At 41.2% G+C, this 23,243-nt stretch overlaps 1 protein-coding gene across 1 annotated transcript in view; it reads left to right on the top strand.

The window, feature by feature from the left end:
- The first annotated feature begins 1,592 nt into the window (after positions 1–1,592).
- The window catches only part of LOC126298400 (regucalcin-like), a 138,215-nt gene continuing 116,564 nt past the window's right edge, over positions 1,593–23,243 (top strand). Inside the window, exon 1 of the mRNA XM_049989713.1 lies at positions 1,593–1,661. Coding sequence (XP_049845670.1) covers positions 1,609–1,661 — 53 coding nt within the window. The 5' untranslated portion in view covers positions 1,593–1,608. The remainder of the gene's footprint in view (positions 1,662–23,243) is intronic.

Here is a 23,243-nt window from a genome sequence, read left to right as displayed (position 1 = left end):
TAGCCTACCGCGATTGCGGTTTATCGTATCGCGACATTGCTGCTCGCGTTGGTCGAGATCCAATGACTGTTAGCAGAATATGGAATCGGTGGGTTCAGGAGGGTAATACGGAAAGCCGTGCTGGATCCCAACGGCCTCGTATCACTAGCAGTGGACATGACAGACATCTTATCCGCATGGCTGTAACGGATCGTGCAGCCACATCTCGATCTCTGAGTCAACAGATGGGGACGTTTTCAAGACAACAACCATCTACACGAACAGTTCGACAACGTTTGCAGCAGCATGGACTATCAGCTCGGAGAACATGGCTGCGACTACCCTTGAAGCTGCATCACAGACAGGAGCGCCTGTGATGGTGTACTCAACGACGAACCTGGGTGAACGAATGGCAAAACGTCCATCCGTGTTTGGCGACATCGTGGTGAATGCACATTGGAAGCGTGTATTCGTCATCGCCATACTGGCGTATCACCCGGCGTGATGGTATGGGGTGCCATTGGTTACACGTCTCGGTCACCTCTTGTTCGCATTGACGTCACTTTGAACAGCGGACGTTACATTTCAGATGTGTTACGACCCGTGGCTCTACCATTCATTCGATTCCTGTGAAACCCTACATTTCAGCAGGATAATGCACGACCGCATGTTGCAGGTCCTGTACGGGCCTTTCTGGATACAGGAAATGTTTGACTGCTGCCCTGGCCAGCTTATTCTCCAAATCTCTCACCAATTGAAAAAGTCTGGTCAATGGTGGCCGAGCAACTGGCTCCTCACGATACGCCAGTCACTACTCTTGCTGAACTGTGGTATCGTGTTGAAGCTGCATTGGCAGCTGTACCTGTACACATCATCCAAGCTCTGTTTGACTCAATCCCAAGGCGTATCAGGGCCGTTATTACGGCCAGAAGTGGTTGTTCTGTGTACTGATTTCGCAGGAGCTATGCACCCAAATTGCGTGAAAATTTAATCACATGTCAGTTGTAGTATAATATATTTGTCCAATGAATACCCGTTTATCATCTACATTTCTTCTTGGTGTAGCAATTTTAATGGCCAGTAGTGTACTTTGATACCTGTTTCCAGCAAGCAATCTTCATGAACTGACTCAGCACGAGATTCAGTCATGGCTGAATATTTGTGAAGATGACATTCGGTGTGTCTGCTTTCACGTCAACAAATTCAAGAGTTGTATTGGTGTCCATAGGATTTGCCCTAACACTGACTTTATTGGTCGACATAAGTTACGAATGGAATGAAAGTTTAATAATTTAATACCCGTTACGGGATGGATGTCTCCGCAGTGGTTGACAATTATCAGATTGGTGCTTCACGTGTAACACTTCCCATTTCCGCCAGTGTGTATGTGATATACTCGTACTCGGAATAACATGAACGGTAATGGACTGCACACACTTACTGAGTACGCGCGGAATCAGTGCAAGCTGCTGCAATGTTTTGTATAGCAGAGCCCTTCAGACTGTCAGCATGATCCGCAGCTGCTACGGCTGTGGGCTGCGCTGTGCTGGCGCGGCGTGACGGTGGCGCGGAGAGCGTATATAAGCTGCGATCCGCCGGCGCTCGCCACTATCGGTCTGCAACCGCGACATGGACAAAGCGCAGCTGGCTCTTCTTATCCTCGCGCTCGTCGCAGTAGCCGGGTGAGTTCTCCGTACAGTCTCTGCAACCCACTACTCTTCTCCGATCCCTTTCCTTTCCACTTGCAATCAGCAATAAAGTAATTAGAGGCGGTCCCGCAAACCAGGGGAGGTGTTCCTTACGTAAAAGTCTTATACTTGACTCACCTAAGTTGAATATAACAAGACACTAATAACATGAAATCAATATGCAGACATTTAGATAGTAAACTGACGTTTTATCTTTTGTCTCGTCTCTGTGGCAAGTTAGTCTGTTCTCTTATTGTTATACGTAAAGAAACATTCAGGGGTTGCCATAATGCTTATTCACTACCCCCCAGATATTCCTGAATGTCTTTAGAGCATGTAAATTATAACAATTGAGTTAAAATATTTTTCATTTCGTAAAGTTTCATTTATTAAATTATCTCCGAGATGGCGGAATTCCCAAGTTATCTTATCAGAAACAGGCGAATACTCAACTAGCTGTCAAATGTAATTATTGAACGCTACTATTCAACACAGTGGCATTCTAATTCTCAGAAGCACTGTAGAAACTCCCCGTGAACAGTAACGTCGCTAGGAGAATGAGATAGAAAGCTGAGAGTTAAACGTTCAGTCGAGGTGGAAGTCATGGGAGACGGAGCACAAGCTACCTTTGAACAAGGACGGACGAAGGAACCAGTCGCGGACTTCCTGAAAAAACCATCCCGGAAATCGATGGAACGAGTTTCGGAAACCGTGAGAAACCTAAATCACGACGGATTGAAAGAGTCACTCCAGAATACGGGTCCAGTATGAATTGGGAGGACCGTTACAAGATTATTTGGTAGCTGGACAACCAGTTTAATTTAGGGGTGCAATAATCATACGAAACAAAGAAATACATTTTACGAGGTTGAAAGAGTCACTCCAGAATACGGGTCCAGTATGAATTGGGAGGACCGTTACAAGATTATTTGGTAGCTGGACAACCAGTTCAATTTAGGGGTGCAATAATCATACGAAACAATGAAATACATTTTACGAGAACTTACTACTGCTTTTTGTGCTTTCATCGCAATCTAATACGCTAAACAAAGTTAACTACATAAGAAATTACTTCTCACTTTCTCTACCTTGTAAAATTAGTCGTCTCCGCTGCATTGATATAACCTTTTATTATCAAAATTCTACCGAAAGTAAGTTTCATAATTTTTATCAGCTGTTGCCCATGTGCTATTCGTAAGTGATCCACAGCTTCATAAACTTGTGAAGTAAGAATAATTTGTATACGCTGATGTGAGGTATCATTTGTAAATTAGGCGACCTGTGAACCTGTAACTTATTCCAGTGTCATTGTAAGTTTAATTATTGAATACGCAAGTTAACTTATTATCACATGTACACTTTATCGATAACGATAGTCTTAAAAGTTAAGCCATAGGTAAATACCGAAGCACGTGGAACTGTAAAGTAGCTATCGAAAAGAATGCATTATATCACCAGACAACAGATTATCACTCAAGTACTCCGTCTAGTCAAGTTTCATATTGACGTATGTTTTATCAGGTAAAATCTCCGACAGCGAAACAAAGTTCCTCTGGCCTAGCTTCCGACAACAACGGCAGATAACTCAGAACCGTAACTCTAAACTAATAAAAACTGGAGAGAAATATAATGCTGATTCGAATTGTGATTTTTATCAAATATACATTCCTACGATAAACCTTTACAGGCAAAAGCTGGAAGATTGCTTACACGAATGTTTCACTTATTATACCCCGATAGTTACCAAATGAAATATGTGTTTGCCTGGTAAGTAACACGTCCACTCGTATATATTCACCTAGTAGACTGGCTTATTGGCGGAGGGTGACAGTCAGGCTATTTACATTTCGTTATGTGTAGGTCATATGAAATGTTACGCCCAGATCACTTTAAAATCAACACTAAGTTTAAAAAATCAATTCTGAATTTGCTATTGACTTTAAATCCATGAAAACAACAAATTAATTTTATAGCCGAGTGCAGTAAATTAAAGAAAATCTTTTTATTCAAACCGAAACAATGCGCTATTGTTTGCTTTAAATGGAAAAATTTTAGCTGAATCTAAAGTGTCAGACGATATTAACAGCAATTCATTTGTCTTCATGTAGCGTATGATCGACGCTGAAGCCATTGGTGCCATGGTAGTAACGTATATCTTCAAAGAAAGAATTTCCAAAGATTTGTTAACAGGCTTTTGCAAATTCAGCTGGAGTGGTAAATTCTTTTTTCCACATTCAAGCGTAGCATCACAGTCGTTATTTAGTTGTTAAATATTTTACAGATTATCTGTGGCATTGTGTTATGGATAGTCGTCAGGCAGTAGTAAGATTTTCCAAGACGAGGTATTTTTCTGTGTGTTATCGCTTTGAGCAACGAATGTGTCGTAAAGAGATAACACTTCCGGATGTATATTAATCGATGATGTGCTAAAACGCTGATATGGATATGTAGCTGTTGAGTTGCTGAGGTAATAAACAGTCACTGTTCGCTGATCGTGTAATTTTTTTTGAATTATGATTTGTTGAGTGGTTCACGTCACTTATGTTCGGAAAATTAACATGTTCTCATCATGTTTCTCAGTGCGTCCCTGGAGAGTAAATATGTGTATCTTGTTCAAGTTCTGAAATAAAGAAAACTGGTGAATATAGTATTGATATGAGTAGAATTTTTGACACACAGTTTGAGATCGGATAACTTTTAAATTTTCGCGATGTAAAATGTGAACTATGCACGAAGACTCATCTAAGGCATACAGGTCTTATAAGTTTCTAATTGACGCCTACTATAATTACGCCTTACGCCAACAACTCTTGGATTAGAACTTTTAATCTAATGCGGCAGTAATATCGATCGAACTCGTAAAATCAATCTATATTACTCGATAATCCTGATGAACTGAATATAGCAGTAACTTGACCAGTTAGGTAGGTGATTGGAAAACTGTAGCGGGATAAATGAACATTTTATGCGATCTCGCCTTTAGTGATGCATTTACCAACACTGTTGTTGGCTATGGAATGTAATTGGGTTTGATATAGTTGGTTTATGAGTCGAGTATCCCAGAGAGTTGGTAGACCAGTTTTTCAATAGTGACGTTTGTAGGCGTCAGTACTGATGTGTTCTTGTGGCGTTTGCCTACATGCACCATGATTTGAAAATATGAGCAAAAAGTCAAAATTTTTGACACAGAGGCGAACATATTTTCAAATTCCATATGGTGTGTTACTTGCGGCTATTTTCCTAAGCGTGATTCGGCAACGGTAGTATTGCAGTATGATCGAACCCTAAAAAGGTGTTACTTAAGTGTTCTCTTATCTAGAAAGGTCTCTATCATGCATAAAATTTAGTTTCATTGTTCGAAAATGAATAATGTATTCTTAAAAAAGCAGAAGTAAAGCCGAAACGTGTCCAAGCAGGAGATACGACAGGTTTCACTGTAATAGATAGTAGATGCACTTATGCTGCTTATGAGACAAAGTGCAGAAATGCGAGAGGTACACTAGTAGTGTAACTATGTCGTTTATGCAGACAAACATTATGAAATCTCTATACAAGTATGTATTTGTTGAACATATGTCGATACGTGATCTCAGCACTGAAAGTTGATTATATCTGAAAGTACGCTCAGTTACTGGCACATCGGAGGTCAAAAAAATAGAGAATCTTCGGGCAGAAACAATACGCGTGAAAAGTGAGTTGCTATTCGTAAATAGGTAAACCTGTCATCAACCAGAAAGTTAATTTTATACAACAGTGCTTTACTTAACACGTATTATATGGGATGTTGTGTGCCTTCACCTTCCTGCAATATGATAATCGGCACACCTACTTAGTTTTGGTGGATTTTATAACTTATCTTCGAACCTGAACCATACTGCAATATGATTTATACGTTAACTGAAAGATTTTCCAGGGACGAAAATCATGTTAGGTGTTTAAAGAAATCCTCAGACCATTCCAAAATAGAACCGGGAACTTCTGGAATCACACTTGGCGCGCAAGTAGGATGCTATTCTTCCTGTTCTCAAACATCTATAAATAATTACGCACTAAACTTGTTCTCACAGAAAGATATGAAGAGAAAAACATAGTGAAACCCTTCTCTGGTATTTTAAGGGAGAGGCTCCTGAATCTCAGTGAACAAACAAAAACAGCAATACCAGTATTTCAATGTGTATCGTACAATCATATTTTAGGTTTTGTCGATTATCATTTCTGCGCAATTATCGCTATTACCCTGGGAGGTATGCTGTCGAGCATCCTGGTTTCTTATTTATTGGAGTCCTTTTATTTCTTTATATTATTGGGATTAAATGTTAGTTCAGTGAAGCGAACATTTAATGTGACTAAAATGTTTTGAGCAAATGAAGTTGTCTTATAAAGCGAAGACACTATTGTGGCGTTCGCGATTGTCGGCTCGTATTGGAGTTGTGAGCTTCTCATTACGAGTTGATTGTTTTCGACATTCACCACATCGCAACGTAATACATTTGCAGAATACCGTAACTGACGACTAGAATATACCGTAGTTATTGACTATAATGATCAAAAAAAATATTTTTTTTCTAAATATGTCCCACGTACCGCCACCACTGTGCGGGATACTATCAAATAATGGCCAAATATGTTGGCGTGCACATGATTGTAGAATTACTATACCTAAGGTTCCTTAGCTCTGGGTCTGTCATCAGAGAAACGTAGCCTCGGAAACGTTTTAACAGGACAACTCCTACATCGCTTCAGACAGAAAATGTAGTTCTCCAAACGTATTTTGAGTGAATGAGTGACCTAATCACTCATTTTTGTTAGTAATTAATTTTGAGCTAAGCCCTTATCACTGATGCCATCATTTGATTGCTTAGGATTGCGAAACAAATGGTAATGACTGGATATTATGCAAAATCATTTACAAAAAAAATGGCTCTGAGCACTATGGGACTTAACATCTGATGTCATCAGTCCACTAGAGCTTAGAACTACCTAAACCTAACTAACCTAAGGACATCACAAACATCCGTAGCGGTCACGCGGTTCCAGACTGAAGCGCCTAGAAGCGCTCGGCCACATCGGCCGGCAAAATCATTTACATTTTTGGCGGTACAGATTACATAGGCATAGTCATCCAGCCTATTGCTTATTCCTGGTTAGGAACGATACTGGTTTTCAAAAAAAGTAATTAAAAAATTGAAAATATTCAGTCTCAAGATCAGCACACGCTGTTTCTGGAAGATAATTCGTCCTTGAAACCAGATCTAACTTCGGAATTTCTGTATCGGCCTCAAGTTCCACGTGATACTAAGTTTTTGTAAATGCTTACGTCAGTCTATGTATTATAGCATTTTATGTGTCTGGCAGAAGGAGAACAAAAAGATCTATGTCAATACACAAATTAATCAAAGAAATGAGCAACATGAGAGTAAAGTAAAGTGAATCAACATACGTAATAATATATTCTTTCTGATTTCCTGTCATACTTTGCCTCAGGAACGTCTTTTCGTAGAGCCCAGTAGTAGTTGGACAACATTGCAGTAAATCAGTATATTGCACAATTTTCTTTGTTTTAGAGGTGATTCTAGGTAATTTTGGTACACGGTAATAACAGTCGCTTGAGTGACCCGTTGGTTCCCGCCAAATCATGGTGACACCAACGGACATGTGATGTGATCCTTTTAACCAGCCTGTCAGGAGCGTGACACATGGGAGACAGCACATGTGGGACCCCATTTTTTCCGTTGGTTGCAAACTTTGCACCCAAAATAAAGATCATAGGATATTTTTACAAGGTGATTAAGTTTTAGTTTTTACGATTTCGGGATTAACTTACCACATTATATATATATATATATATATATATATATATATATATATATATATATATATATATATATAATTTGGGTTATTTATACAGTTTTTATACAGTTAAGATGAATTTCTCCTTCTACATTCAGACAAAACACAGGCTTTCATTATCATAAGGCAATTCACTTCACAAGCTCATAGCTCTCTCACTACTGAGATTGATGCAAACAAACACAATGCGAACCGATTTAACGTGAACAAGACTCATCAGCGTCCTTCGCATCCTGGCGGTGATTGTCGGAACTGAGAATCATGTATGGATTTTCTTGTATATATTTAGACTGTTTAACAACAATTACATCCACAAAAATATATAAAAGTAAATTAATTAAGGCATATCAAATAACCAATACGCAAAATTTTCAAGTTGTTAAATATGGGGTACAGTATCACGAAAACTGAGCACGATATGCGGAAACGGATTTCATTTTCGAATTCAGTAACGACTACTTAGCTAAGGACACCCTTCAAATTCTTTGTGACAAGAATGCTGTTGACTAGCGTTAGTGGACCGCAGTAGTGGAGTACAAAATGTCTGCTAATCGATGAGCCACTTATGTATGGAGATTTTATATAATGTAATCCGGTGCTCCCACTTGACATAGCTCTGCAGTTGGCATCAGGAGGGTTAGTGGACGCTGCCGTCATTATCAAGTTCCCGGAATCGAGCGTAGATATTCCTGGTTGCAGTCGGACATGTAGCCGACTATGCAAAACATACGGACTGTTTTTACGCGAAAAATTATAAATTAAAATTTAATCATTTCATAATTTACAGCAGCACATCTCCGGTCTGCTACAGACGTCTCCAGATGTCCATTGAGGAGCTTGAGTATAATATATAATTCCTGAAAACGCTCGCCAAGCTTTTACATTTTCCGCTTTGCAGTCAGATCCGCAAATAAAACGACTTTTAAAAAGCAACACTTTCGGTTATTCATTTCTCAGAAACTACCTTCATTTTTAAATCTATGTATGGCTTTCCATTAAATTCATTTAAGTGGTTAACACAATAATGCAAAGAACTCTAAAAAGCTTTTAAAATATTATTTATATGCCGCGCTTTATTGCTGGTTATAAATATACGCCGTTCTTCTTCACGTTGACAAAGTCTCTTTCCAAACTGTTTTACAAAAAAATGACTCTGAGCACTATGGGACTTAACATCTATGGTCATCAGTCCCCTAGAACTTAGAACTACTTAAACCTATCTAACCTAAGGACATCACACAACACCCAGCCATCACGAGGCAGAGAAAATCCCTGACCCCGCCGGGAATCGAACCTAGGAACCCGGGCGTGGGAAGCGAGAACGCTACCACACGGCCACGAGATGCGGGCTAAACTGTTTTACAGCCCTTTAATTTCCGGTAAAGCCTAAATTTCTTTGTTACGTTCGTATCCCTTCGAGAGAGACGCTATAGGAGTGCAGCTGACAGTTTCACTGTTGAGCGAAATTTTCCTGTGGGTCATATCGACAGCGAGACAGTTACAGAATAGGGTAATTTTCACAAGGAAAGGGAAAGAAATCGTGCAGATCGTGCTTTTTTTTTTATATATATATATATATATATATATATATATATATATATATATATATATATATCTGCATATGCAAAAAGTACAAACTGAACCATAAATTAGGACTATCTAACCTGGGAATACAACCAGATTCTACTAGGTACAATCCGAACGTGGTAGGTCGCTTCTCTCAAAAATAAATTATTATGTCTAATTAATAAAATTAAGGGCTGGAGGAACGAAAGATGTTACTCAGTATTTGAAACCGTTCACCGTACAAGTAGTGTCGGACTTCAACAGTTGTCAACCAGAATCAAATTATATATGAAACATTATCTGTTTGTGGTCTACAGCTTCAATGGTAGTTTTGTGTTGTCCTCTGCATTCAGTTTTTCATTATGTAGGCGTCAGCCTGATAAGGAATTGTATCTACTCTGTGTCTCACGATGATGATTTAATTGTTCACAGTAAAAAATAAATGAAAGTGCTGAGAGGCTATATTGCTACGTTCTGCGAACGGAATAACAAATCTGCGCCGGCCGATGTGGCCGAGCGGCTCTAGGCGGCCCAGTCTGGAACCGCGTGACCGCTACGGTAGCAGGTTCGAATCCTGCCTCGGGCATGGATGTGTGTGACGTCCTTAGGTTAGTTAGGTTTGAATAGTTCTAACTTCTAGGGGACTGATGACCTCAGATATTAAGTCCCATAGTGCTCAGAGCCATTTGAACAAATCTGTGTGTCCTGGTTCGCTACAGCGAAATTGGAAGTTTTATGTGCGATCTACAGTCGTCGTCAAACTACATTACGAAATGCGGAGCCCTATGTTTTCCTCAGTATGTTAAGCCAGTCGCATCAAATGACGAGCTGTAATCACATGCAATTGCTAAGGCATTTAAAGTGAATGACAAGCTCAGCTCGCAAATACGCATTGCATTATGTGAATACGTGCACTTCAATTTTTAGCTAATAGATGACTCTTAAGTTATTCTAAATCGTGTATCACAAGATCAGTGGAATGAAAAAGATCTGCTACACCGACGTCAGGACCAACGCTAAATATGGGAAGACGACATTTAAAACCCTGTCCGGCCATCCAGATTTAAGTTTTCCTTGATTTTCCTATATCGCCTGAGGGGGTTAGGACGTCAAACGGGCCGACTTGGAGCAGGAGAGGCACCACAGGACATTTTAATTTACACTGTCTATACTAAATTCATAAAACTTTGTCAGCATGACCAGGAAGGATTCAGGATTCACACTCATAGCAGTGGAAGTTCAAAAACATAACAAAATAATTTTTACATAACTAATTTCATCATTTTTTCATTTACTATTGGCTGTGTTTGTTGCTACAGGTACATTTTTCTTCATAAGTAAGAGAGCTTCTTTGATGAATTTTGCACAGCATGCAAAACATACTTACAGGTGTATGAAACTCTGGAATTTATTTAATTTATGCACAAATGAATGAGCTGTTACATTTTAAACTTCATGTTTAGAAAAAAACTCAAATTTTATAGTTAATCATCTCAATTTTTTTACCATAGTTTTTAATAGATTTGGAAAATTCTAGCCGCGCCGAGTGGCTCCATGTCACTGGCTACGCGGCCCCTCCCGCCGGAGGTTGCAGTCCTCCCTTGGGCTTTGGTGTGTGTGTTGTTCTTAGCATAAGTTAGTTTAAGTAGTGTGTAAGTCTAGGGACCGATGACCTCAGCAATTTGGTCCCTTAGAAATTCACACAAATTTGAACATTTGAAATTTCTAGAGTTTCATACACCTGTAGTCCGCCCCTGGTAGCTGATAGGTCAGCGCAACGGAATGTCATACCTAACGGCCCGGGTTCAATTCCTGGCTTGGGCGGAGATTTTCTCCGCTAAGGAACTGGGTGTTGTGTTGTCCTTATCATCATCATTTCATCCCCATAGACACGCAAGTCGTCGAAGTGGCGTCAACTCAAAAGACTTGTACTAGAAGAACGGTCTACCCGACGGGAGGCCCTAGCCACACGGCATTTCCATTTCAGTACGTCGGTAAGTGTGGTTTGTATACTGTGCAAAATTCATCGATGAAGCTCTATTACTTATGAAGAAAAGTGTACGTATAGCATCAAATGCAGCCAATAGTACATGAAAAAAATTAAATTTCACATGTAAAAAAATATTATTTTGTTATGTTTTTGAACTTCCACTGCGATGAGTGTGAATCCTGAATCCTTTCTCGTCATGCTGACAAAGTTTTATGAATTTATTTTTAAAAGTGTAGACAGTAGAAAATTAAAATGTTCTGTTGTGCCTCTCCTGATCCAAGTCGGCATGTTTGAAGTCATACTCTCCGTAATGCAAATGACGGGGTAGTTCACGACCGATTTCCTTTCACGTCCTTCTGTAATTTGAGCTTGTGCTCCGTCTCTAATGACGTCCTTGTCGACAAGACGTTAAATTCTAATCTTCCTTAATTTTTCTGAGAATAACGTCCCTATTAGACATCAGGCAAAAAACATATGCTTATTTCACGGTGCACATACCCCGGACTGGGAAGGGAGAAAGATCACGAATGTTGTGCTCTGTGTTGATAAAGAGGAAAAAGAAGTAAAAGTACATAACAGTGCAAAACGGGAGGTTTTTCTCCACAGTTAGAAGACTGGTTTGTGGTCTGTCATACCCAAAATTTATACTGACTGATATGTAAAACAAACATATTAGCTGACACGTATTGAATCTGATTTCACAACAACCAGAAGGGTATTTAAATACGATATCACTGGGTTCAATCAGTTCGATTGTAGAACTGTTTGAGAATCATAAAGAAAGTTTGTTTACCCTGGCGCGCACGGTTGCTGAGATACAAAACCATAAGTTCGTAAAAAGGTCTTAAGTGTTGCGGGGCTGTTGAAAAGGACAGCAGTTTCAGAGTCCCATTTCCCGTCATAACCAATGTTATCAGTGACTGAGCAGTTGAGTGGGCTGTGATATCTGCTCGACTCGCGTGCGGGGCCACCATAGCATAGCCTTGCTCGCTCCATCAGAAAATTTCAGTAAACGACTGAGACCTTCGAACGACATTCTATCGTAGTCAAACGATGAAATAGTAATTCTACAGTTAGGTAAAAATTTTCAAACTGTCCATAACTTAAGATTACTCGTGAAAGATGAAATACACTCCTGGAAATTGAAATAAGAACACCGTGAATTCATTGTCCCAGGAAGGGGAAACTTTATTGACACATTCCTGGGGTCAGATACATCACATGATCACACTGACAGAACCACAGGCACATAGACACAGGCAACAGAGCATGCACAATGTCGGCACTAGTACAGTGTTTATCCAACTTTCGCAGCAATGCAGGCTGCTATTCTCCCATGGAGACGATCGTAGAGATGCTGGATGTAGTCCTGTGAAACGGCTTGCCATGCCATTTCCACCTGGCGCCTCAGTTGGACCAGCGTTCGTGCTGGACGTGCAGACCGCGTGAGACGACGCTTCATCCAGTCCCAAACATGCTCAATGGGGGACAGATCCGGAGATCTTGCTCGCCAAGGTAGTTGACTTACACCTTCTAGAGCACGTTGGGTGGCACGGGATACATGCGGACGTGCATTGTCCTGTTGGAACAGCAAGTTCCCTTGCCGGTCTAGGAATGGTAGAACGATGGGTTCGATGACGGTTTGGATGTACCGTGCACTATTCAGTGTCCCCTCGACGATCACCAGAGGTGTACGGCCAGTGTAGGAGATCGCTCCCCACACCATGATGCCGGGTGTTGACCGTGTGTGCCTCGGTCGTATGCAGTCCTGATTGTGGCGCTCACCTGCACGGCGCCAAACACGCATACGACCATCATGGGCACCAAGGCAGAAGCGACTCTCATCGCTGAAGACGACACGTCTCCATTCGTCCCTCCATTCACGCCTGTTGCGACACCACTGGAGGCGGGCAGCACGATGTTGGGGCGTGAGCGGAAGACGACCTAACAGTGTGAGGGACTGTAGCTCAGCTTCATGGAGACGGTTGCGAATGGTCCTCGCCGATACCCCAGGAGCAACAGTGTCCCTAATTTGATGGGAAGTGGCGGTGCGGTCCCCTACGGCACTGCATAGGATCCTACGGTCTTGGCGTGCATCCGTGCGTCACTGCGGTCCGGTCCCAAGTCGACGGGCACGTGCACCTTCCACCAACTACTGGCGACAACATCGATGTACTGTGGAGCCCTCACGCCCTACGTGTTGAGCAATGCGGCGGTACGTCCACCCGGCCTCCCGCATGCCCACTATACGCCATCGCTCAAAGTCCGTCAACTGCACATACGGTTCACGTCCACGCTGTCGCGGCATGCTACCAGTGTTCAAGACTGCGATGGAGCTCCGTATGCCACGGCAAACTGGCTGACACTGACGGCGGCGGTGCACAAATGCTGCGCAGCTAGCGCCATTCGACGGCCAACACCGCGGTTCCTGGTGTGTCCACTGTGCCGTGCGTGTGATCATTGCTTGTACAGCCCTCTCGCAGTGTCCGGAGCAAGTATGGTGGGTCTGACACACAGGTGTCAATGTGTTCTTTTTTCCATTTCCAGGAGTGTAGTTCCTCTAAAGAGATAATGGCTGTCACCATTCACATTCGTTTCGAAACGGACCCGAACTCCACGTTCACCGACTTTACTGTCGTCTCGATTATGGTGCTAAAGAAAACAAGAGGTATTAAATTAATCAGCTCGTTGGTCATAATCATTTGTGGGTTTACTTTGCCGAAGGTAGAGAAAGAGTGAGACAAAAAAGGAAAACAAGAGTGGTATTTAAGATATTATTGACAACAAGATCAGCAGAAGCGTAGCACGAGCTCAGTTGGAATATTTTAGGGAAGAAAATTTGTCATTGGGAAACGAAGATAACCTAAAACATAAAGCTAAGACAGGACATTAAATTCACAATTACTGAGCAATTTATTGCGTGCATCACAAAACGAAGAATAATTGAGAACATGTGTAAATTTGTTTTAGAAGATGCATAATAAGTACAACAGAATTTTACTGAAAATTCATTCCGGTTTTCATAGCAGATGATATGACTGTTCATGGGACCGACCCACGTGCTGCTGTTGTTAAGATCGTGGGATCCTGCTCTTGAGAAGCTGGGATCAAATCCCAGTTGTGCTAACTATATAGCTTCCGACAGTACCTTAATGTGAATGCGTGGATGGTTCCTTCTGTCTATTTTTATTTTTGCATCTGTACGCAACAAACCATCGTACGGAATGCTGCAGCTGGCACACTGGGTATGATTCTGAGACTTCCAGTTCAGTTTTACAATCGCATTTGGGAAGGACGACTAACGAAGCGTACTACCGTAAGACAAAATTTTATGAATTTAACGTAATGATCAACAAGCTGAATATTTCCCTGTGAGAGTTTTAATAGTTAACACGTGTGAGCGTTTGTCCTTTAGCTACGTGCGGTAGTTATTGTTGAGCATGTCTGCAACAGTCTTGCTCCAGCCGCATAATCCTACCACGAATCGTGCAGCTCTTCTTTGAATGTCTTTTCTGTTCATCTAACTTTGTAATAGCCTCCGAGTGACGAACATTACTCAAAACCCAGTCATAAGAGATTATTTTAAGCGACCACCTTACCGGAGGAGCTACATTTACTAAGAATTCCTTCACTGAATAGGTTTGGCATCTGTCTACCTACAGGTTGATTTAACAATTAGTTTCACTAGCTGGAATATTTTATAGTTTGAGCCGGCCTCTGTGGCCGAGCGGTTCTAGGCGCTTCAGTCCGGAACCACGTGGCTGCTACGGTCGCAGGTTCGAATCCTGCCTCGGGCATGTATGTGTGTAATGTCCTCATGTTAGTTAGGTTTAAGTAATTCTAAGTCTAGGGGACTGATGACCTTAGATGTTAAGTCTCATAGTGCTTAGAGCCATTTTTTATAGTTTTAACTGATTCTTATTATCGATCGATGGTGATGTAATGAAACAACATCATGATAGTTCCCTAATTATGCACGATTGTTATGTGGGAACTCTGCTGACAGCTCTTACGCCAGGAGTTCATCACCAGGAGGTCTTCCTACGTTTCACAGCAATTCTTCTATACTGTGGTATCACTCTTCCCTTGTGGTTCATACACCACTACCTTCGCTTTTATGTCTGTTCATTGATAGCTATATACCAAGGTCTGTTAGATAATTGAAACACAAACCTAATGTGATGCTCAGTAAGCACATGTTTACAGGGTGGCAGACTGAACTGTTCGAATGATTTCAGGAATTCAAGAAACATGGCATGAACTTGAGCCCTACTGTTTACTGACTTGGATTTTGTGCAGAGTAAGACAGTGAGAGACTCTGTCGGATGTCTTTGTCTAATTGAGATAATCGGACATGTTTAATAAGCTGTTTGTTGACTGGAAGTTAACTCTAATCTTTTTCCCATACGCGACCACAGTAAGCGCACGTGTTCGATATCTTGTTACATGTTCGTGTGGTTTTAGCTGAAGTATCTATGTCGTGTGCATTACGTAGAAGACCCTTTCCGTCTGCTGCAATAATTGTCGTCACTGCAGTGAGTTCCAGGAGAACTGAAGGCTATGCAAACAGATACGTGGAACCAGAGACCTTATTGTTCGTTGTGCATTACAAAATCTGTGTCTTCAGAATTCATTCAGTGTGCGGTAGTAGTTACGTTCTTTACGTGATCGCTATGATGATCATATTGCAGAGAAATTCCTAGGAACTGTGCGGACCATCCCCTGGGCTACCTGGAACACTGGGAATATCGCTGTGGTTACACATACTCTCTACGCTTATCCAGTGATAGTGTTTTGATAGTCTGTTACAAGATGCAACTAGTGGTCAGTGATAAAATGGAACTAGCCATTGTTAACATGCGAGGCACGGAGTAATATTGGCAATGAAAGCGACCACTCCATTTGCAAAGGAACTATCCTGCCTATAGCCTTAATCGATTTAAAAAAAACTGTGTATTATATCAGTGTGGATGGCAGGACAGGATTTGAACCCCTGCCCTTCGTAATTCGAGCCCAGTGTTTTAACCACTGTGCCACCGTGGTCGGTAGCGGCGTTAAAACTACGTTCTGCTATTCTCAATAGATTTTTCGTGGTTTCTCTAAATAGAGGATACCTTCTAAGCCCCACGTGTCATTAATTCTGCGTTGATTCTCTGTACTACATGAGCAGCATCTAACAGGATGTCATTTATACACGGACCAAGGTAAGTGTGCGCACCCGGCCGTTAGAGCAGCACGGCGCTGCGAAGCAAAAATGAAAGTAATGCAGAATTCACACTAAATTAAGTAAAAGTACAACCTATTACTGTGCTTGTTTTTATTATTTGTGGACATATGAAACCGATGAATAAGAAATCTAGACATTGTACACATCTTAAACGTCTAGTAGTTGTAAATTTCAATTTATGAACAACAGCCACACTTAACCACAGTGCGACGAAATGGTTAAGCCATCTGTTTACCATGATCTTACCTTACAGAGGTGAACAATCGACAGCATCAATTACGAAAGATCAAGAACAGATATGTGAGGTAGACCAGGATGAATCTTTTTTTCGCCGGCCGCTGTAACCGAGCGGTTCTAGGCGCTTCAGTCTGGAACCACGCTGCTGCTGCGGTCGCAGGTTCGAATCCTGCCTGGGGCATGGATGTGTGTGATGCCCTTAGGTTAGTTAGGTTTAAGTAATTCTAAATCTAGGGGATTGATGACCTCACATGTTAAGTCCCATAGTGCTTAGAGTCATTTTTTAACCTTTTTTTCCTTCTTCGAACACGAATATGCTTTCAGGTGTAGGTACTGTAGGTACTCTCCCTCCTCCAAACGTTCTAATGTAGGACTAAAGCGTCTCATAATATAGAAGTTGTAAATTGAATTACTTGTGTCAGCGATTTGTTATTCAAAACTGACACAATAAATATTGTTTTTAAATATAGCCCAGATCGCTTTATTTCTTGACAGACGTTACGTGTTACGTCTTGACTTAGCTATTATCAGACGTTTTGTCTGATTAAAACGCAATGTGTCGTTCAAGTTAAAAGAGTAATGAGCGACATTTATGTAAGATATAAAGCAATTCGGAATGTATTTTAACAAAATATTTTGTTAGTAAGAAACGCTATATATTCCTCTAGGCCCATTGTCTAACGTTGTTGTTATTATTGCCTTCAAGCTTAGATTACATGATTAATGAAGGGGACAGTAAAAAAATTTCAACATTATTGGATCAGCTGCTTACCGTTTCAGTCGTCACTAAAAGTGCCTGGGGGATCTAAAAATCATGGAAAAACCAAAAATTAATGATCTCTGAAGTATTGAAAATAGTACGAAATAGTTTTCATATAAACGTGTAGAAACACACAATGGAGCTAATTTTTACACAATTGTTACTTCTTCATCCACTGGTTAGGCTTCAGTTTAATCTTATGCTTATACAGCATTGTATTATAGTTTGTAGTTGCGTGCACTTATACAATAAATAAGAGTTACGTTTCGCTTGATTGCCAAAATAACATTTTACAGCGAGTACTCACTGTTTTCCGTTTGTATCAGATGGGAAACAAGTTTAACGAAGGCAGCCATTCCAGGGCGTCTATTATGGAAGCTGTTGGTGAAAAACGTGGCTATTCTGGCACTGTAGTTCTACCATAATTTTTTTAATGCATGTTTTCTTCCAGTTTTCTCATAAACTACGGGGCACTAGTACCTACACTTTACAAATGATTTATTTTCAGCTTTGGTAGAAGTTTCTTATCTCCCAGTACCTTTGACAACCTCAGGTCCGTGACAGGTCCAGAATAAGATCGAAAGTTTCACTACCATTGCTTTGCGTTTATTTTAATGTGACCTGCGATCATGTTTCATTAGCTTGTAACAGGAAATTAGCATTTTTTGTGTCTGTTATCCTGGAGAAAGCTTATAACCGTGTATGGCACTCCGGTCTTCTCCTTATACTCCAAACATGAGTGCTTCAAACTATGTCTGTCTTACTGCATCCTTGCTAATTTGTCACCTATCTTTTAAAACTTTACCATTACCAGTTTCCTTTCTTTTGTCCCACTGCAGGTGCACCCCAAGATTTTGTTCCCTCTCCTTTACATTCTCTACAGTCTCCACCATTGATATGCTTAAACCATCTCTTTCTGTTAACCTCGTACTGTACTACGAAGACTAATTCTCTAGAGCACGCTACAGAAGACCCTAAGACTACTTCATTTCTGTCTTAACCACCTGCCTCCGGAAGAAGCCGATGGCTCGTCATGGAAAATGCTTCCAGTATCCAAGCAATAACTTTAGGACGAACCAGTACCAGTATCCACCACCATGACTTCTAACTAAACATTTCTGATCGTCGTATCCAGTTAACTAACACACAGAATACATTGGCGTATCTAACTGAACATGAAGATCATCTCCATTCTCCACCTTTCACACCTACAAAGCACGGATATCCCCTTACCCAGTATACAACAGTCCCTCCGACTCATGTAATTCATCGCCGTCCTCATTCACAAGTAACATCACTCTATAGCCCATACGTCCAGCAAATTTGACTCCAACAACGACCGCATCCTCCTCCACCCCACTCCCCTCCCCCCTCCCAGAGTTACCAATTCTGGCGCGCCAAGCTAATATCATTTATATCATTTACTCTGTACCAACCCACACTTTATATCCTCTGCCAAGGCAATTTAGTCAATAGCTCCTCCTCCTTCCCCCAGACAGCGTAATCAGCCCTGACATTTATTGTAGCCATCAGAGCTTACTCATTCTGCATTATGCTTTTCTTCATCAGGATCCCCTCATCTCCCATCCCATCTTCTTCTGTCCTCTCCATATCCATGACATGTCAACCATTCTAGTCATCCCAATTGCAAATATTTGGAAGGATGGTGCAAATCCCCTTCAGTCATCCATATTTAGATTTACCGTGTGTTGTGTAAATCACTGAAGATAATTGACATGGTTAACTTCTTTCTCACGCTTCACCAGTTTCAGCTTGTGCTCCAGATTTAATTCCCTCGTCATCGAGAGAAGACAGTAATCTTTTTATTCTTCCAATCACACGTCTCCCGCCACCAACTCTCACACATCACACATCCTCATATACTAGAGGAATAATTCCATTCCACCCAACTCCATACAAAAGCACTTAAACCACCTATTCCCTATTCGTTCTGCCATGTAAGTCATACAACTTAGTGCAGTGCAGTGAAGTGGTTCGTTTATATTATAAAATTTGTCATCAATATTTGTGGTTTGGAAAACAATTTTGAAATATCTTCAGTGTATAAACTGCATTTGAATAATTTAGAAAGGCATAATTTTCTATCACTTTGATATTTAAAATTATGATTTTAAATTTGATAAAATCCGTAGGATGAAGAACTGCCACTAAACCGTAGCTATGATACCTGTGGGCAAGGGAATGAAATAATAACAGAGTAAACATTAGAAAATATCATCTTCCATTCAGCCAGCCTTAAACAGCTGAAGTTCAATGATTTCTCCGAATAACATTCTACTGTGTTCGTTGGACAGAGTCCATTATGTTCAATTCAAATATGCTCTACGAATTAAATTTTGATGCATTTTAAGTATACGAGCACACACAGAATAACGGCACAAAAGTTGCCAAACTGGAGACAATAGTCGAACCCGCGACCACCGCATTACGAGAGAGTGATCAAACCCCGACATCTCGGAGCTCACAAATTTCCAGTAACGTTCCGTAGTATCTACTGTTTAGACATGGTACCCACTGGTGCAACGTCAATTTCGAGAACATTAGAACCTGTCGTTCTTTTCGTGAGCCAGTGCTAACGAATCATCAGTGTCTATACTATTGAGCTGCAAAAGTAATTTATGACAATTGAGCTACTAGAAACATTTCGGAAGGTAAAAATTTGTTTTCTAATACGAATCGGTTAGTTATTCTAGATGAGGCGATCTGGCATGAACCCAAGGGCTGCGATTTCGCTCTGTCCAGGGAATGAAGGAAAGAAAGCTCTGTAGTAACCACAGGTGTAAATTTTGAAATGTACGTCTACCGTAAGTGATATTTCTTGGTTTGTTTCTGGTGGTTGCCATTTACAATATCGACGCCACTGCCGTTGTAGCCCACAGACGTCGTTGAAATGAAAAAGAGAGAGAGAGAGAGAGAGAGAGAGAGAGAGAGAGAGAGAGAGATTCCCCCGCACAAAATAAGATAAGACGAAGAATAATAATTATGAACTTGGAAGTCGTTGTGTTGTCCACAGTGTGTATGTGAAATCTTATGGGACCTAACTGCTAAGGCCATCAGTCCCTAAGCTTACACACTACTTAACCTAAATTATCGTAAGGACAAACACACACACCCATGCCCGAGGGAGGACTCGAACCTCCGCCGGGATCAGCCGCACTGTCCATGTGACTGCAGCGCCTTACACCGCTCGGCTAATTCCGCGCGGCTGACCACAATGCTGCAGTGAGGCAGTTGTTTCCTGTTGCGGGGATTCACACGGCAGCGGCAATGTTTCAATCACACTCACTGGCTTCCACATGGCGTCGCGGAGTAGCAGGTCCAAGACTGGCTGCAAGACTTTAGCTTTTAATAATGACGTTACCGTGTAAGACGTCTACAGCTGTAATACTTAGGTATATGTTTTGTTTGTATTAGCTGATAATGATATCATCGGAGGCCCTAATTTGTCACACCCGGTTAGCTAAGTACGTGTTATGTGCGTTTTATCCACGGGTTGTGAATACAAAATTGAATGCTAAGTAACCTGTCCTGCCGTCAAGTACCTATTCTCTTTTAGCAACCAAATAAGAATATATACGAATAAATACACTGTTAAGCCAAAACATTATTAACACTGCGCACCGACAGGTTGTATACTGCCTGATGGTACTGAGGGCACGTGACGCGGTAAGAGAAGTATATGAGCGGAGCAGAGACGAATGGGGAATCATTCGAGCGACGATAAGTCGGGCAAAAGCGGAAATCCGCCTACTTAATTCACTCTGACAAAAGTCAGATTGTTGTGGCTCAGTAACGGTGAGCGAGCATCTCGAAAACGGGGAAGTTGCTCGGCTGTTCGCGTGATACTGTCTTCAACATCAATCGAAAGTGATTGAAGAATGATGAAACCACGAGTAGGCGACAAGAAATTGGACGTTCATACCTCATCACAAAACATAGGGATTGAAGGCCTGCTCGCTCTCTAAAGTAGGATAGGCGGTGATCTGTGGCAGATATGACGACAGAGTACAGTGCTGGTGCAGGTACAAGTGTTTTGGAGTGCACCATTCAGTGCACACTATTACACATGGTATTCCACAGCAGAGGACCGCTACGTGAGTAGTAAGGTGAGGGGGGCCATGAGTGCAATTTTGATATAAAATTAATATGCAAATTATTTAAACTGATCAATTAATTTCCCTCCCCCCACCATCACCACCCCCACCCCCACCCCTGTGTGACCTCATGTGTTTTTCTCAGCCTGCACGTGTCTTCGCACCCTCCCCCTCCACGTCACTGTCCCCTCCCTCACCCCTCTATTGGCAGGAGTTTCGAATTTTGGTGGGAGTTTAAAAAATGATGGGAATTTCGAATTTTGGTGGGAATTTCATTGTCCCAGAGCTGTGCTGACTTCCCACCCCACCCACCACCCGGGAATTAGCGGAATGTTAAAATTGGCGGTGCCCTTTCTCAGACTTGAACCCAGAAAAGTGCACCCATCAACATACGTACACAGATCAGATGTAGAAGAGTAGGTTAGGTTAGTATACTTTATTTATTTTGGTTGGGAAACTGAAGTAAAGATCGGTCCTAATTACGTAATCAGTCATACAGATCGGTTCTAATTACACAACAATATGCTCAGCGCTACACAAGGACTGCCTAAAATTGTAATACAGCTCAAAAATTGACAACGCCATACAACAGATGTCATCCTGCTGGGAAAAATTTCACAGCACCACTCGAAACTAGTAGGAGATGCACTCTACCCTTCACCTACGAGCTGGCAGGAAAAAGGCTGGGGTGTAAAGTACTATATTTATTTATTTGGGTGGAAATATATTCAACTAACAAGATGCTAGTGTTGGGCAGAGAGGAGCTGTGGTCCAATGCTCGATCTTAACACCCAGTATTTGTTTTTTGTTCGATGTATCGAAAGAGAGAGACGTGGTAAAATCTTACAGCAGATTCTATTACAAGCAGTGATATAACTGGTTAAAGTTTGGATGCAGATAGTTCTCTCAAAACTATACCGATTTTGCTCATAAAATTAATGAAATCGGAGTATCTATTCTCGTGGAATCATGACCGCTTTTATTGTGATCGTCACGGCTGCATGATTAAAAAATAGGTGTTGAAGCAAGTCCTGTGTTATTTTATACTTCATAACCTCTAATTATAAAGTAGGTTCCGCCATGAATTGTGGAACATAGAAATGATACTTCAACCCTCTCTTGTGATCGATAATTTGTTGGATATGGCCTTCCTCCAGTACAGTCGACAAAACTTTACGCAGATCTGTGCAGCTAACTTTGAGCACTGGCCACGTACTCGAATGGAACAATATGTGTATATGTAATATGTTCGATTCAACATGGAGACGGTATTTGTTTTTCTCGATATATTGGAAGAGAGAGATGCGGTAAATTATTATAGGAGGTTCTCTTATAAGACAGGCTCTCTCAATTTGTTTCGTAAATGCAGGTCTCATACAGCTGCACATTATTAAATCGGGACTTCCCATAGCTTACAGAGCAGCAGTTGCCTCTTGAGTTATAGCTTCTTGTTGTCGAACGTAAAATGGTTGTTTTTCTCACATGTCTGCCAATAGCGTGAAAGATTGTATTCTCTAACGTTATTTTACGTGTCTGAAATGTATGTAATACACACTCGCATCACTGTTTATTTACAGACAGTGTTTTGAACGAAAGACACGCTCTCAGGTCGAGTGATTTATCTATCAAGCTGAAAGAAATTGCTTAAGACAGATGTTTCTTCTTTGGAATTTAAATTTTCCCTCTTTCTTTGCTTCGATTAATTGATCAATTTAATTAATTTGCATATCAATTAGATATCGAAATTGCACTCGTGCCCCCTTACTGTACTATTTACGTGTTCCCATGGTGACTCAACAACATCGTCAGTTATGGTTACAGTGGGTACGAG

The sequence above is a fragment of the Schistocerca gregaria genome, chromosome X, assembly GCF_023897955.1.
Source record: "Schistocerca gregaria isolate iqSchGreg1 chromosome X, iqSchGreg1.2, whole genome shotgun sequence".
NCBI lineage: Eukaryota > Metazoa > Arthropoda > Insecta > Orthoptera > Acrididae > Schistocerca > Schistocerca gregaria.
The sequence above is the reverse complement of the archived record's forward strand: the minus strand, read 5'-3'. Positions and strand labels throughout refer to the sequence as shown.